The sequence below is a fragment of the Bombus impatiens genome, unplaced genomic scaffold (genome assembly GCF_000188095.3).
Source record: "Bombus impatiens unplaced genomic scaffold, BIMP_2.2 scf_0148, whole genome shotgun sequence".
NCBI classification, from domain to species: domain Eukaryota; kingdom Metazoa; phylum Arthropoda; class Insecta; order Hymenoptera; family Apidae; genus Bombus; species Bombus impatiens.
In genome coordinates this window covers 88,952-104,988 of record NT_176567.1, presented here as the reverse complement: position 1 = coordinate 104,988, position 16,037 = coordinate 88,952, and the positions used below count along the sequence as shown (strand labels likewise).

At 31.9% G+C, this 16,037-nt stretch overlaps 2 protein-coding genes across 5 annotated transcripts in view; one reads left to right on the top strand and one right to left on the bottom strand.

The window, feature by feature from the left end:
* Positions 1 to 378: 378 nt before the first annotated feature.
* LOC100741250 (putative aminopeptidase-2) overlaps positions 379 to 16,037 on the bottom strand; it is a 51,164-nt gene continuing 35,505 nt past the window's right edge. For all 4 annotated transcript variants that reach the window (XM_003487284.4, XM_024365723.2, XM_024365721.2 and 1 more), the window contains 9 exons: positions 12,882 to 13,075; positions 11,683 to 11,850; positions 9,479 to 9,622; positions 9,316 to 9,394; positions 4,971 to 5,500; positions 3,383 to 3,541; positions 1,726 to 2,019; positions 1,344 to 1,527; positions 379 to 559 (listed from right to left, as the gene is read on the bottom strand). In XM_003487284.4, coding sequence (XP_003487332.1) covers positions 395 to 559; positions 1,344 to 1,527; positions 1,726 to 2,019; positions 3,383 to 3,541; positions 4,971 to 5,500; positions 9,316 to 9,394; positions 9,479 to 9,622; positions 11,683 to 11,850; positions 12,882 to 13,075 — 1,917 coding nt within the window. In that variant the 3' untranslated portion in view covers positions 379 to 394. The remainder of the gene's footprint in view (positions 560 to 1,343; positions 1,528 to 1,725; positions 2,020 to 3,382; positions 3,542 to 4,970; positions 5,501 to 9,315; positions 9,395 to 9,478; positions 9,623 to 11,682; positions 11,851 to 12,881; positions 13,076 to 16,037) is intronic.
* Positions 7,238 to 8,282, top strand: LOC112212310. The gene has a single exon (XM_033319322.1). It carries the CDS (start codon positions 7,571 to 7,573, stop codon positions 8,246 to 8,248), a length of 678 nt encoding a protein of 225 aa, XP_033175213.1. The 5' UTR covers positions 7,238 to 7,570; the 3' UTR covers positions 8,249 to 8,282.

Sequence of the window (16,037 nt, the reverse complement as noted above, 5' to 3'; positions counted from 1 at the left end):
CTGCAAAAATCTACTTAAAGAATCATAATTGATCTTTATATGTCCTTTCCTAACTCGCGTGCAAAAAAGCTAATGACATCGAATTGAGCTCTTTTCGAGGCTATTCAATTCTTCTTGTTTAAAAGCTTATTTTAAAAGTACAGTTTACATGACTTTTGCGTAGTACTGTTAGAGGGATCTATACAAAACTGCGTACCAAAGTAAAACTCTATGTCATGCTTATCTTCATTAGTAAGTAATTCAACTTACCTATTTTTATCATATTCAGGCCTTAGTTAATTAAAACAAAATAATAAAAACAGATGAGCCTGGTCAATATGTATCGATTAAGAATTCCTTGGGGTTATTTGAAAAATATCAATTCATCGTGTTCTAAACTATAAAAATCTCACAATTACTTACATTTTCCATAAGTAATGGCGTCAAAAATTTTTTCAATTTCGTCAGATGTAGTAACTGCATTATTCATGGGATGCGTTGACAGCAAGGCATCTTCTTCCATCGCTGGTTGTAGTTCATCAACCACAAATAAGTCGTTGTAACCAAAGTCTGATTCGAACTGTAATGAATTTTGTAACTGTTATATTTTTTAGTAGAGCATGCCATATCTTTGGTTTAAAAAATATATCTTAATTAAATTATTTATTTTATCTACGGGTTTATTGTACCAAAAAAAATGTAGAACAGATCGCCTCCGAAATTAGTATAGAAATATTGGTTGCTTGTTCCATTATAAAGGCTATTGAAAAAAGAGTGCAATTAAATCGCTAATAGCAGCTAAAGTTATATTGTCGTTTGTTTCGATTTGATAATCTCAAACTGAGACATGAAGTGTGAGTGATGTAGAGACAAAGATTTCCAAAAACGCACAGATACTTTCGTGTACAATAAAATGAATAGAGAATATAATATAATAGTTAAAAAAATAGTTACTTCATATTATAAACTGAAAGACTACCTTTTTAACAAAAAATTTTACCGTCGTGGTCCTACAAATGCTAGTTTATAACCTAAAATAAGACAGTTTAACACGTTGATATGTTGAATATTGGCATATCAAAGAAAAATGGCAGTTTAGCTATATACAGGATGCGGTATAAATGTATGTCCATACGTCAGGGAGTGAATTGTCATCTATAACTCGAAAACTACATATGTCGTTTTTTATTTATTTTAATGTATAGATTCATCCCCTGAAACATTTATAACTCACTTTGTATAAAAAAATAACACACCCCCAAACCACATAATATTCAACAGACCAGAAACATTCATAGCAACGTGTATGAATGTCCAATGTTTATTACCGTCAAAGGGATCTAACATGTTCAGTAAAGGCTTACCATTTCGGCAAGACGCCATTGCATATATTCGGCGAAACCCTCGTTCAACCATAAGTGTTCCCACCAATTGCAGGTGACCAGATTTCCATACATCATGTGCGCGATCTCGTGAGCAATTATAGTAATTATATAGACCCTCTGTTTAGCTGATGTTACTTTCTTGTCATAAAAGAGTCCGTACTCTCTGTGAAAGTAATTTACACATTTCTATAAATATATCTAGTCTAATGATAATAAGATCAAGTTGATACCCACTAAACCAAAGAATTGAATGAATTGCTTTATATTCATTTATGAATCAGTTAGAAATTGAACAAAATGAACCCTTCATAAATGATTAATTTAGATATAGATTCTCTTAAAATAACTCAATACAATTTACCTGAACGTAGCAAGGCCCCAATTTTCCATAGCACCCATTGAGAAATCTGGAATTCCGACTAAATCCAATTTTGGCAATGTATATTCATGGTTTGTTTCCATCTGAAGGTAATCAAGGATTCTCCTTGCTGCGATTTGCGCTAAATAGCCTTTCTGAACAATATTGGGTCTACCCCATATGTTTACGCCTAAGTATGCATTTACCATAGGATCAAAGTCGCTGATTACAAATGCCACCAGGTATGTTGACATACTGACTGTTTCTTTAAAAGTTTCTACAACACGATCTGATGTACTGAAAGTACAAGTTAGAATGTATATATTACATTTTCGTGAAATGTTCCTGTTATAACAAATATAAATCTATTAACCCATTAACCCAAAGACCAAATACAAGAATAATGTGTTGCTTAAACGAATATTATTTAGAAACCTGAAGTAATATACGGGTTGTTTCATCTAAATATAAAAAATGTATTGGAATAGCAGATACTTTACAGGAGCTAATTTACAAATCAGAGATATACAGCGGGTCACGCAAGTAAAGGACATGTGTAAACACCTTTTATGCGTTTTATATGGGTCATTCTTATTAATATTGTGATGTAACCCGACTATCATAATTATATTGGGAAAGTTTAAAACGAATCTGTTATTATAAATTACAAGATATTTGGTATAAGTATATATGTATTTCGCAAAAACCACAAAAATATCTAAACTATCACTTATTCATTATTATAATACTTATCATATATTAAGGCTATTCATGATGGATTGTAATTTTTTATTAAATATATGTTTACAGCAAATATCTCATAACGTCTATATACATTTTTAGATTGGTTTAAATTTCATCCATATATTTAGAATAGCCGTATAAATGCTAATAAAATTTTATGTATTTCTATGAGCTGTTGTATATAAACAACATTTGTATGACTTAGAAAAATCATAACGTGCAATTATAAATGCACCGATTTCTACAAAACTTCATATGATTGTAAGCGGTAAGTGAAAGAAGAAAACGATGAAAAAGATATGGAAAAATCCTTGGAACTCCTTGTTATAATTACATTGTTAAAGAAATACTCGGTAATGTAAATTGACTGAAAAAGATTGGAAATTAAATGTTGTGTTAAGACAACGTTAGTTTTTAATGTAGATCTTAATAATATTAACGTATAATGTTTAATCAAAACGTACAAAAGAGAACGTGATATTTTATTACATCATATCTCCTGTTATTTTACAGGAAAATAGCTTTAAGATTCACTACACTTTCATTCAATCTCACACTACCAAAACTGTTTTTATGTTAGTATTACAAAAAAAAAACATAATGCGTATTAAGAGATTGCACTGTTTGGTGCTATGTAATTCATAGTTAGCGACGTAGCATATGCATATTTACATAAAAATATAGGAGAGTATAGATTTACAGAAATGTACAACAATGTAGATGCATGAAAATGAAACTAATTTATAACTTTTCATTGTCGAAAATATTAGAATTTTATAACTTTTTGTATTAATAAATCATAATGGTATTATTCTATATAAATGACTTTGACTTAATATTTGCTTTTCTTAAAGTACATTATTGCTTCTATTTTTTTTAACAATCATGATGTTTATATTTTTCTGTGCATACTTACGTCAGTGGAATTAGCGAATTTCTAGGCATATTACTCAGCACCTTATAATCCTTAGGTCTTTCCATGTTTATTACAAACTTTGCTTTGAAAGCTGGTTCATCGAAGCAAGGGAAAGCCTGTCTCGCATAAGTTGCTTCAAACTGAGTCGCAGCCAACCAACTAAAATCAAGAAAGGATATTAGGAAACTAGAGAAATTAATTACAAGTAACAACTGATTCTTCATGAAAATATAAATAGAAGTAATTGAATAAATTCTTCATGTGCATTACATCGTTTCGATTTTAGGGAAAATAAATAAATATAATTCATTGGGTATAAAATACGTAAATTATCAATTGTTAATCTTATTGAAATAATTGATCATTTTGTTTTTTTTAACAAATAATTACTAAAAATAAACGTTGCGTTGACTATAACGTTTTATTTCTTTTAGTAACTCCACAACAGTTTAAATTCCGTTATATGAGTTGTTTGTTTATACATCAGAATCTTTTAAATTAGAGATTAGAATAAAAATAGGAAACTACAATATAAAACCAAGAAGTAAATAATTATATGAAATAAATAAAAAGTTAATTTCATGTGTAAAGTGGCTATAAGATGTATTGGCACATACCCTTATTTTCCAGTGAAGTGTTTCTTTACATGACTCTACACATTTCATTTTTATCATAATATATAAAATTTTTGTGATTTTTGTAATCTGAAAGTACTACTAAATAATACATAATTTAATATACTTGGATTTAATTAATTAATGTGTATATACATATTTTAATATACAGGGTTGTTGGAAAATTTTATACAATAATTTTATACTGTAAACAATACTTCAATTATTTCATGTTAAATTATTTCTTTTTAGTCACTCAGACGCCATAAAATGAACAAAAATGGAATAAGAGTTTCTGTTTCACAAATAAGTCCACAGTTCATTACAATATAATATATGTATATACAGGGTGGTTGGTAACTGGCGGTACAAGCGGAAAGGGGGTGATTCTACGCGAAAAAAGAAGTCGAAAATATAGAATAGAAATTTTTCGTTTGAGGCTTTGTTTTCGAGAAAATGGACTTTGAATTTTCGCTCGATACGCGTGCACTTTATCACGTCTCGTTATAACGGATCTCACTGTAGATCATTGTCTCGATGGAAAAATTAAAAAAAAAATTAAAAAAAAATCTTTATTCTATATTTTCGACTTCTTTTTTCGCGTAGAATCACCCCCTTTCCGCTTGTACCGCCAGTTACCAACCACCCTGTATATACATATATTATATTGTAATGAACTGTGGACTTATTTGTGAAACAGAAACTCTTATTCCATTTTTGTTCATTTTATGGCGTCTGAGTGACTAAAAAGAAATAATTTAACATGAAATAATTGAAGTATTGTTTACAGTATAAAATTATTGTATAAAATTTCAATAGTTACAAATATATCCAGCAGAGATAATATTAAAAATTATTCGATTTAGAATATTTAGATTTTATTTCTTTATTTGTATTTGTAAAAATATGAATTTGCATAAATATCCAGAATCTAATTGTTTGTCTTAAAATCTTACTTTAAAGTCCTTACTCACCGAGTGTTTCCTTCATCGGTGATATAGTAACTTCGATAAAATCCTTCCATATTATCGTTCAATTTACCAGTAAATGTGATATCAAGAACAAGTTCGTTAGGTTGAATGAATCTCTCCATGAATATTGTGAGCGTCTCAGTATCATAATTTTGTCGTAGACCGCTTACGCTGTTTTCATTATTTGAAGTCGAGTTTTTCGGTTGCAATGAGAGCCCTGTGATTTCAAGTTTGCTGCAATGAAGGACTATATGGGATATATAATCTACGTTACGTTCCATTTCTATTTGTACTCTGCCAGTAAATATAAAATTGTTTTCGGCAAAATATGGAGACAATGTAATATTGTATCTTAATGGAGAAAATGATATTGGCAAACGATAATTCATCGATGGATATTGTTCCTCGATCCACTGGAATATCCCTGGGATATTTTCTTGGCCCCATTTTAATTCGTGTTTTGCGTAATCCGAGAAAGCCTTGAAGTTTTCCATTGGTTGTTTCTTGTCTAGGAAATTGAGTAACTCGACATACTGCGAAAAGATTGATTAGTTAAAATTTAGGGACTTTCGGTTTGGTTCGGGGCGAGGGTAACACGCGAACGGAGAGCTCTGTGGGAAAAGTGAAGTGTGAAGGGAAAAAGTAGAAGGAAACACAAAGTGACACGAAGAAGGGAAAGTAAAGGGTGAGCATAGGATGGGAAAGTAAAAGAGAAGCGAAAAAGAAGACAGGAACGAGAGAGAGAGAGAGAGATACAAATAAGAAAAACTAAAAAATAAGAAGTTAGAAAGCCAGAAGCGCGGCAAAAAAGTAAGGTAGGGAAACGACAGATGGCGACAAATAGAGGAAGACTAAGGAACACGAATAAAGCTGGAGATAAGACACATTTCAAAAATACACTGGATAAATACAGCTTGTCAAAAAAAGAGACGCCAACCAGGCAGAAAGGAATAGAGGTAATGATGGAAAAAATGGAGAAAATGGAAAGAGGATACGAGGCAATAAAGGGTAAGGCAATAAAGGCAATAAGGAAATAAAAGGTATATTTGAAAAACAAGTGGAGGAGATGAAGAGGGAAATGAAAGAGGAATAGGAAAGAAGGGAAAGAGAGAGAGCCAGAGAGAAAGAAGAATGGGAAAGGAAAAAGGGAATAGAAAAAGAACAGAGTCGGACCACATGCCGTTAGAAATAGAAATGGAGGGGCCGGAATTAGAAAAAATGAGGAAAAGAAAGAAGAGAAGGAAAAAAGGGAATGGACAAACGAAAGTGTGGAAAAATACTTGGAGGAATGTAAAGACTGGACCTGCAAGGGAAGAACAGTAGAAGAAATGTGGACAGAAATAAAAAAGAAGATAAACGAAGCAATGCCAAAGAAGAAAGTGAAGATAAGGAAATAGGGCATGGGAGAGAAAGCGTGTTACGACAAGGAGTAGAAAGAAAGAAAAAGAGAGACGAGAAGGAAGATGACAAAGTTTATGAAAGGAAAACGCAACAGGGAAGCACTCATAGAGGGAAAAAAAGCATTCAAACAGTGGTGCAAACAAAGAAAGGAAAGACACAAAGAAGAAGAAATGGATAAAATAAAGAAGATCAAAACAGAACAAGAAGCATGGAAATACATAAATAAATACAGAAGAAGAAGAGAGGGCATAGATGAAGATATAAGCGAAGAAGAGTGGAAAAGTCACTTTATGGAAATTTTAGAAGGAACAGAACACAAAGAGGGCAGAAAAACGGAGAAGCATAGAACGGAAGTGAAAATAATGGAGGAGAGAGAAGATAATATAAAGAAAGAAGAGGTAATCTACCAGCTAAGAAACTTGAAGGAAAAGGAAGCAATGGGGAAAGACGAGTTAGAAAATGAGGTATGGAAGTATGCACCGAAGGAAGTGGGGGAGGCGTTATGGGAGTTGTTAAGGAAAATATGGAATGGGGAGGGGATACCAGAAAATCGGAGGAAAGGTATATAAAGATATATGTCCGATATACAAGAAGGGGGACAAGAGACTAGCGAAGAGTTACAAAGGAGTAACATTAATGGACACAGCATACAAGATCTATTCGGGGCTTCTGGACGAACGGCTGCAGGCAGAGATTGAAACCAAACTGGAAGAGAGCCAATTCGGATTTACAAGAAGGAAGAGGAGTGACCAACGCGGTATTTGTGATATACCATATCATAGATAAACAGTTGAGTAGAGAAAAAGGAAACTATATGCCTGCTTTGCGGACTTAAGAGCGGCGTTCGACAGACTAGACAGAAAGAAATTGGAGGAGAAAATGTGAAAAATGGGGATTAGCAAAAAACTAACCCGAAGGATTAAAGAGATATACACAGAAACAAAGAATGTGGTGAGAATCAAGAACCATAACACAAAAGAGTTTTGGACAGTGAATGGAGTCAGACAAGGGTGCCCGTTGAGCCCGACGTTATTCAACATCTACGTGGCAGGACTGCAAGAAGAACTAAGGAAAGGACAAGCCGGGGGCATAGTGGTAGGAGAAAGAAAAGTATGGTCAGTGACATATGCAGACGATATTGTGCTGATGACGGATAGAGAAGAGGAGCTAAAGGAAATGCTAAAGAGATTCAAAAAATTTTTATGGAAGCCGAATTGGAACTGAGCACGGAAAAGACCAAGATAGTAGTCTTCAAAAAAAGAAGGAACAAAAGAAGACAAAGAAAGTGGAAATGGAGAGAGCAAGAATTAGAAGAAGTGGACGAGATAAGATACCTAGGGCACATACTACAGAAAAACGGCAGTGATGAGAAACACATACAAGACAGGAAAAAGAGAGCAACAATAGCAATGAAGAAAACATGGAGCGTGGGAGAAAGAATATTCAAACAGGACTACAAGACGAGAGTGAAGATGTTTGGAGCACTGGTAGGGAGCGTGGCGCTGTTTGGATCAGAGGTATGGGCCTGGAACATGGAAGAAAGACTGGATAGAATAGAAAGAAGATATGTGAAATGGATCTTAGATTTAGATATGACAAAACCAAATTATATATTGATAGAAGAATGCAAGCTAAAAGGAATCAAAGAAAAAGTATTAAAAAGAGCAGCAAGGTATGAAGGAAAGAGCGAGAAACTGGGGAAATGGCCAAGAAGGGAAAAGAGCAAGAAGGAGAAAGAAGGGACTAGAGGAGGTGAGAAATGGAGGGACACAGATGGAAGCAAGAAAAGAGCAAAAAAGGATGACAGCAGACCAAATTGTAGAAGAAAGAAGAAAGAGAGAAGCAGAAGAGAGGATAAGGATAAGGGAATCCAAATATAACATACATTACAGAAAAATCGTCAAAGAAGAGTCACCAAAGTACTTAGATGAAGTGGAAGGACAGAAAAATATTAGCATAATTCAGATGTGGAAATGAGACCAAAACAAGGGAATACTGGAAAGAAGAGGGAGAAAAAAGATGCAGACTATGTAAAAGGAAAGAAGAAGACCAGAGACATGTAATAGAAGAATGTGAAATAACGGGAGAACCAAAGGACATAGAAGAAACACTAAAGGAGACTGGAGAAGGACTAACAGAATTAAAAGCAATAATAGAGAAGAGAAGGACAATACAAGACGGGGAAGAACGACAAGAAGGAAGCACAACAAGAAGGCAAAAGCCCAAAGTTGCAATAGTTTTTTAGTCATTAGTTTATAGATTTTTTAGTTTTTAGTTTTTTGAGATAGAATAATTAAGGGAGTGCAATATAATAGAGTGGATAAGAGGGGAGGTAGATATATAAGAAACGAAATAGGTATAAGAGATGTAAAACCGAAAGTTCATCCAAAGTCGAAAGGCACGGACTAGGTAATAATAAATAAAAATAGTTAAAATTTAATCGATAACATTCGGAGAATGTGAAATAACGATGTTAAATTTGTTGAGAAATTACAATATATACTCTGGTTCATTAGAATTAGGCACACTTATAGAAAGCGACATTAATCTCAGAAATAATTATAAAAAATTACTATCTGAGCATTCTTGCATAACCAATTTAACTAATTATTAATATTATGTAATTAATAATACGTAATTAATAATATTAATAAATTAACAAATTACAATTCTTGACAAGTTACAAATCTTTACAAGTTTATAATTTTTTCTTAAATAAAATAATCAGGTAATTTGTAATTTGTAGAATGGCACTAATAATATTACCTCAATTATGCAAGACAGCTCTAGTTTAAACTTTATGCTACAGATTGCAGAATCTTAAGATAAATAAAAGATTCGCATATCCAATATTATAATAAAAATCTTGTATTTATGTATAATAATCTTTTGAAAAAAATGCTTCGTTTGGAACGAATATAATGATTATACAAAAACAATAAATTACCTTTGCATAAATTTTGTTCGTGAATACTCTTTTTCCAATCGCGTTTACGATACTGTTGACGCTGGAAATTTGCTGGAAGCTGCAGGGAAAATATTGCAAAATGATTTTAATTGTTACTGCGAAAGCCCAATAATTTTTGTATAGTTTACAATACTTTACTTACTAGCTGATCATTTTTTCGTAATTTTTTACAATGAAATTTATTACGAATTCAACTCCCTTCGGGCTCGAATTGATAACGGAAGTGAAAACGCTCGAACTATCTTCAAATCGTACCTGCTTATCTGAGAGTACTGTGTGAAGTAACCTTAGAAAGAAAAGAAAGAAAAGATATGTATATGGTGTTCAAAAATTATTTCACACTTGAAAAGAGTTACTACAAAATTGACCTGCTTCTTGAAGTGTAAGGACAAATCATTTTATTGCATTGAGTAGAAGTCGTTACGAGGAATAAAAGTCTGACAGCCATGGCAAATAATTTCCTGTACAAGCTTTTACAACAAAATATCTAAAATGTTATATGTACTACGTATTTATCTTCGATTGACTACGATCTATTTGTATTTTTAACTGAAATGTTTAGCATTTGCTCATTTTTTAAAATATATAGAAATATTGCCCCGTTTTTGGTTTTACATATCAAATATATTATACATGTTTTTACAAAATAATGACGTAAGTATTGCAAACTGAAAGAAGAAAAACGAAAAGAAAGAAGAAAAAAATTTTTTATTTCTAAAGAAATAAAAAATATCCAATGAACGTATCCTAAATTTCAATCCTTTCGATGTTATACTAGAAAGAAGAAAACAGAAAGCGAAAGAAACATCGTTCAATGTATAATAAAATCGCGTAGGCACATTACTATGTATTGAAAATCAAATCATTTACAATATATTTTGTATTGTGTTAATACAAAATATTAATACAAAAATATTAATACAAAATATTAATACAATACAAAATGTATTGTAAATGAAAATATACTACAAAACTCATTTCTTAAAAAATTCATATACTTAAACAATTATTGAAATACAAAAGATGCAAAATAAAGAACACGGCTTTATAATCATCTGATATAAATTTTTATCGAGGTTTCATTACTCTACTCCTCTAGATACTCTACATTCTCCGAAATTATGCATTTGCATGAATATTCATGGTTTAGCAATAGATAATAACTGTGAACATACGATAATGAAACAAAAAACATACTAATACAATATTCTCATATATGTCGTGTAATGTAAAACATGAAAAATATGTTTTCTGTTGAAAAAGTACATAGAGTAGAGTACAAATTTATAACACTGTTATATTGAAATGGGATTGAAATGGGATATTATATCAACATATAATCTCAATGATATCTCAACAGATATCGAGAATATCTTTTACAACCGTGAAAATAAATTTTTGTGTTTTTCATTGATTATAGAACTTACGAACTCATTATTGATTATAAGTCTTACTAATAATGACTTACGAAAATATTTGTATACGTATGAGAACTTTGTTTATTAGATGACATATTTGTGGTTCTCTAGATTTCGAACGTGTTTTTGATAGTATGCTGGCCTTTGTTCCGATGTTTCGTGAGCATTGAAAATTCTTGAAACTTTTTCAGGAAATTCAGGTCTGGCCTGAACAAGTGTACCGGAATCTTCTTGATATGTCGCGTTAGAACATAACGCAATGTACTATTGAAAATACACTCGAATGCCGAAGAACCACACGTATGTTAACTTATGGAAACTCTTCTTATACATATATTGTGTATTGTATAAAAGATTTTGTATAACATGGTACAATTATCGTGGTCACATTTGTATAGTTTGACACAAATCTAAAAATGTATGCAGGAATTGCAAAATATTCATTGGAAACATACACTTCACAAAAATCACAAAATTATTTAAACAGCCAATTACCTATTACATTATTTAGTATTAATTATATCTTTAAACCAACTATTCGTATTATATATTAATTTTTTTATTGAGTCAAATGAGAATATGATCATAATGTCTTAAACATTACTTCTTGTAATACTCTACATATTACATGAGGACAAAAATGAAACTGAGTAATCGATTGATTAAAATAAACGCGAGATCAAAATATTGAGTAATATTAAATTGAATGATTCCGTTATATTATCGTTATATTATTACTATTATTTAATATGCTTATTATTTAATATACTATTATTTGATTTGTGAAACATAAATTACTCCATTTTTGCATGATTAATATAGCTCAGTAAAGTCAATTGATACTATAAACTCAAATTCGAAAAAACTGGGCTCAATCCATATTTGTTCTCAATGCTTTATATATAGAAATTAATAAATAAAAACTTACTGGTCAAGAAATTCGTCTTTAGTAGCGCAGGCTAAAGATTGGAGAATTATTAACTTTTGTGCAGAAAATGTCGTATCTGAATAAAGTGCCCACAAACGATTCCAGGATTCAGGATCGTTCTGTTCAGCAACCGTGCAATATGATACACTACGAATATTGGGTGGAAAGCTGAAAAATAATATCCATGAAACATCTATTTTAGCATAGTTTGTAAATACAGTAGTACCTTCCGCAAACCTCCTTATATGTATTTGTAAAAAAGAAACTTAATAAGATAAGAGATAGGAAAATTTATTATAGTACTGTATTGATTTTATTATAGAACTATGTGTTGTACTGTACCGAACACATCTAAGGAATTATATTTGGCTCTGCGATAAATTAACACTTTGCTTAATAGTAGCGAGAATGTTGCAGATATAACTTTTACACAAATTGAAATAATAAATGCAAATAATCAAAATGAGACTCCTTATGTCAAAGTATTTGAGATATTTGAAAAAGAGCTTCAATTGGTTAAGGCGTGAAACAATATAACTCTGCATAGTTATTTATGATAAAAAAATTTATGTAATTCAGAAATCCAAAGAATGTAACATCCTTAATACATATAACCTTGTTTATCAACGTTTCATAACTTCTAGATAATTTAATTTAAGATATATTTTATATATTTAAGATGATTTCATTATACTTTACAATTTTTGTGATACTGTCCGCTCTATTCCTTTTTAATTATCAAATGATACACGTAACACAGAATTTTAATTGATTTAGTTTAAATCTCAAATAAAAATGGTAGCTTTAATTTGCAAAATTCTATAAAGCAATTGTGGCACATTTAGGTTGAATATTGAAATATTAATATTTTGTTAATCTATACTTAAATAAGTGCCATAAAAAATCCTATTGTGCGAGCATTTTATGAAAACTATATACAATAAAATTGAACTATATAAAAATAAAAATAATCTTGCATTAAATATATGATTCTATTAATGACTTATATGATATAAAACTTAATAAGTATAAAATGAAGTAAACTTTTGTTCGTTAATGTAACATTTTCATTAATATATGGTAATATATAATAATATATATTGTATAGATATGTAGGATTTCTAAATATTAAGGAATCCTATTGCAAACTTGAAAACTTTCTTTGAAAATTACGTTATTTAATTAGAAATAATATTGACCTTGCCATTGTTATTTCATTGTTGGTCCAAGAGTTAAAATAAGATAAAGCTCGAGATTTGCAGTTTGCTATGTTTACTTGGCATGCCCACTTGCGAATGTGTGATCTGAACAACAAGGTGATGTGGTCATCATTTTCCTTATCCTCAAATCCAAGTTTATTGTATACCGGTGTTAAGAGCGAGCTTAGATATCGCTGGAATGTAATAGCAATAAAAGTAATATATACAATATGATAATCATAATAATATATTAATTATAATTTATATACTTTGAACGTGGCATAACTTTATTTTATATAAATTTATATTAAATAAAGTATTTACATTTTTACATTTTTACTGATTTTAAAGTGTATAGAGTATTTTACAACTGATAGTTGAGATTACAGAAATGTCGAATCGTAAAGATTAATAAAGCATAAGTATTAGTATTCCATAAGAAACATTCTTATACGTAATGTTTATATACATATGTATGTAATTTCAAAATGAAAAAATTTTATCATATTTGTTCATATCTTTTGTATATATTATCTTTTTTTCCAGAACTATGTTGGTTAGTGTCAATGATTTTTGTATTGATGCTATGTGTAATACTCCTTTTGTATACTCATACGTAGATCTCGGCCATTTGATTTCAACTTATAAATTTAAAATAAAAAGTAAGAGACGATGTTACGCCGGGCGATTCTCTGCCTGGCCCAGGTCACACACCGCGGGCCAGACGGACACCAGATGTCCGCTCTTCCGTACGGCGTACCCTCAATAGCCTTAAGCACCCGTCATAAACCCGAGTAACTTGCCTGCTAAGGTCCTTCAGACCCAACAAATGTCTTTTTCTAAATCAGTTTCTAAAGACTATTGTTCACTACGGCTTGACACGGGAAAGTTAGTTTTTCTCACGTACGATGCTTCCTACTAGCAACTTTCTATCGAGGGCGGTTAAGACCCTTCCTAGTCCACCAACCTTCGTTTGTCCAATCCGAGGCAATGTATACTGCCCTCACTTCCTGCCCTAAAATGGCATGAACAAATCCGATGGTCCCGTGCGCTAGACACACCCATCACTAGCTTTCCGCCGACACAGCATCGTCACTCAACTTCGCTTCTTCTACATCGTTGGAAAAGTCAATTACTAAGTCTAATGCTAACGCCTATCGTGGCAGCCTAAGCATAACGCGAGAGTCGGTTCTCGGTATTGTCGCGCATACATCTCCTCTATTAAATATGTTATAGTGCTACGTCCACTAATACACTAAATCCAATTATAAGAGCCCTGCTCTAGCGTACATATCTATCTTATCTTCGTGCGATAAGTGATTATCTATTTATCTATGCTCATCAGTGTAATCTAAGTGTTGGAAATATATAATTTATAATTCTGTGAATCACAGTATTATACAAACTCAATCACCCCTATTATCCCAACGGAAATCAGGGGATCGATCAATTCGTGGTGTCGATTGTTATAATCGTAACGGGAATTTACGACTCCCGTTGACGTCTCTCCTCGCGATTACGTCTCCCCGCGATTGGTCGAAATAACAGACGATATATATTATTTATGGTATGATCTGATGTCTACATCAGATAACCGGATAAAGACAGAAAATATTCTCAATTTTCCTACTTGTACGTTAGAAAAACAATAAGGTCCATAATAAATAAGCAAAAAGAAGTCTCGAGGAGAGCGTGTTGAATCGAAATGTATTAACAAACCGTTCCGCGAGTTCTATACATTCAGTCAATTGTCGAAGTGATTTTATAATAATAGATGGTTCTAAAACTAAAATGTTAGTGATTATGAAATGTGATTAATAATCAGCGAATGGTTAAAAGTAATACATTGTACAAGGTAAATTGCACCTCAGTATTGGAAAATTATGAAATGGTTTCTGACTAGAGAAATCATTTACCTATAGTCACTGTTCCCATTCAATGTCCAACAGTCAATCTCTCAAGTTGCAAAAGTCATGTTCTAAGTGACTGCTTTCCAAGAAAAGATCAAGCTATTGTTATCGAGGCCAAACATGGAATTCAAATCAAAGACTATGCATTTGTAATTGACAAAATTACAAATCCAAGAAATATACGTTTTATTTGAAGAATTTCTAGCGGTGGAATTTGCGTTTTTCTTGCTACTGGAGACCTAGCCAAATAAATTTCCAACAACTACAATGCGATATAAATAAATGGTTCCAATCTTCAAGCTTGATTTCGGTACACAGATACAAGAGGATCATATTGTTCAATGTCTATTCAACGATTTCACATGCATTGCTAGAAAACATCAGTGACATTCTTAAGAGCAGGTGTGATTGAGGAAGATTTTCCACACATAAGCAGTAATTAGATTTTACATATAACTAGAAGTAATCAAAATAGAATACGAAAATATCACCTACTGCATTTATCCAATCTCCAAAGCACTTATATTTTTTATGCAAACAGATGTGGTATTTAGCCAAAGCCACAATCAAACCAAATTAAATTACCAATCAAACCAAAATACAGAAAACACAATTAATGAAGTCCTCGAAACTGATATTAGTTGAAATAAATCAAAATCCATCAAACGAACAAAATTTAATAAGGCTGAAGGTTCCAATAGCTTCTCTGGCATCGACATCAACAGTACAAACATGAATCAGGATACATTGAGTAAATCAAAAACATAAAAACAATCAAACAAACTAAGAAGAAAGCAACTAGAAAAAATCCAGAAAGGAGTATGTTACTATAGTAAGTATTGTGTGCAGTGTAGCAGTACTATTCGTCGTTTATTATTTATAGCGCCATTTTTATTACAAAATGTCATACACATTTGGAAAACTTTTGGATATGCACTTTTGTCACGGTGCAGCAGACGGCAATAGTTCAAAAGCGCAACGGGGATTATACGGGGAAGATAGGACTATACCGTGTAAAGATATTTTGAAAAATAACCCAACGATTGCGGCGTACAAGTACATTGAAACCTGCAAAATCTGGCGGTCGAATTCAACACGACGATCCGGATCTGGGAGATAGAATACTGCATCGTATTCAAGAAAATCTCAGGTTAAGTACAAGCAGTCAACGCCGTTAGCCGCGCTGGAAACACTCGTTCCCGGCCGATCACGAAAGTTAAGCAGCAGCGGTCACGGAGCGCTCTAG

Coding starts and splice junctions, on each gene's coding strand:
- LOC112212310 (XM_033319322.1), top strand. CDS start 7,571: ATGGAAGCCGAATTGGAACTGAGCACGGAAAAGACCAAGATAGTAGTC.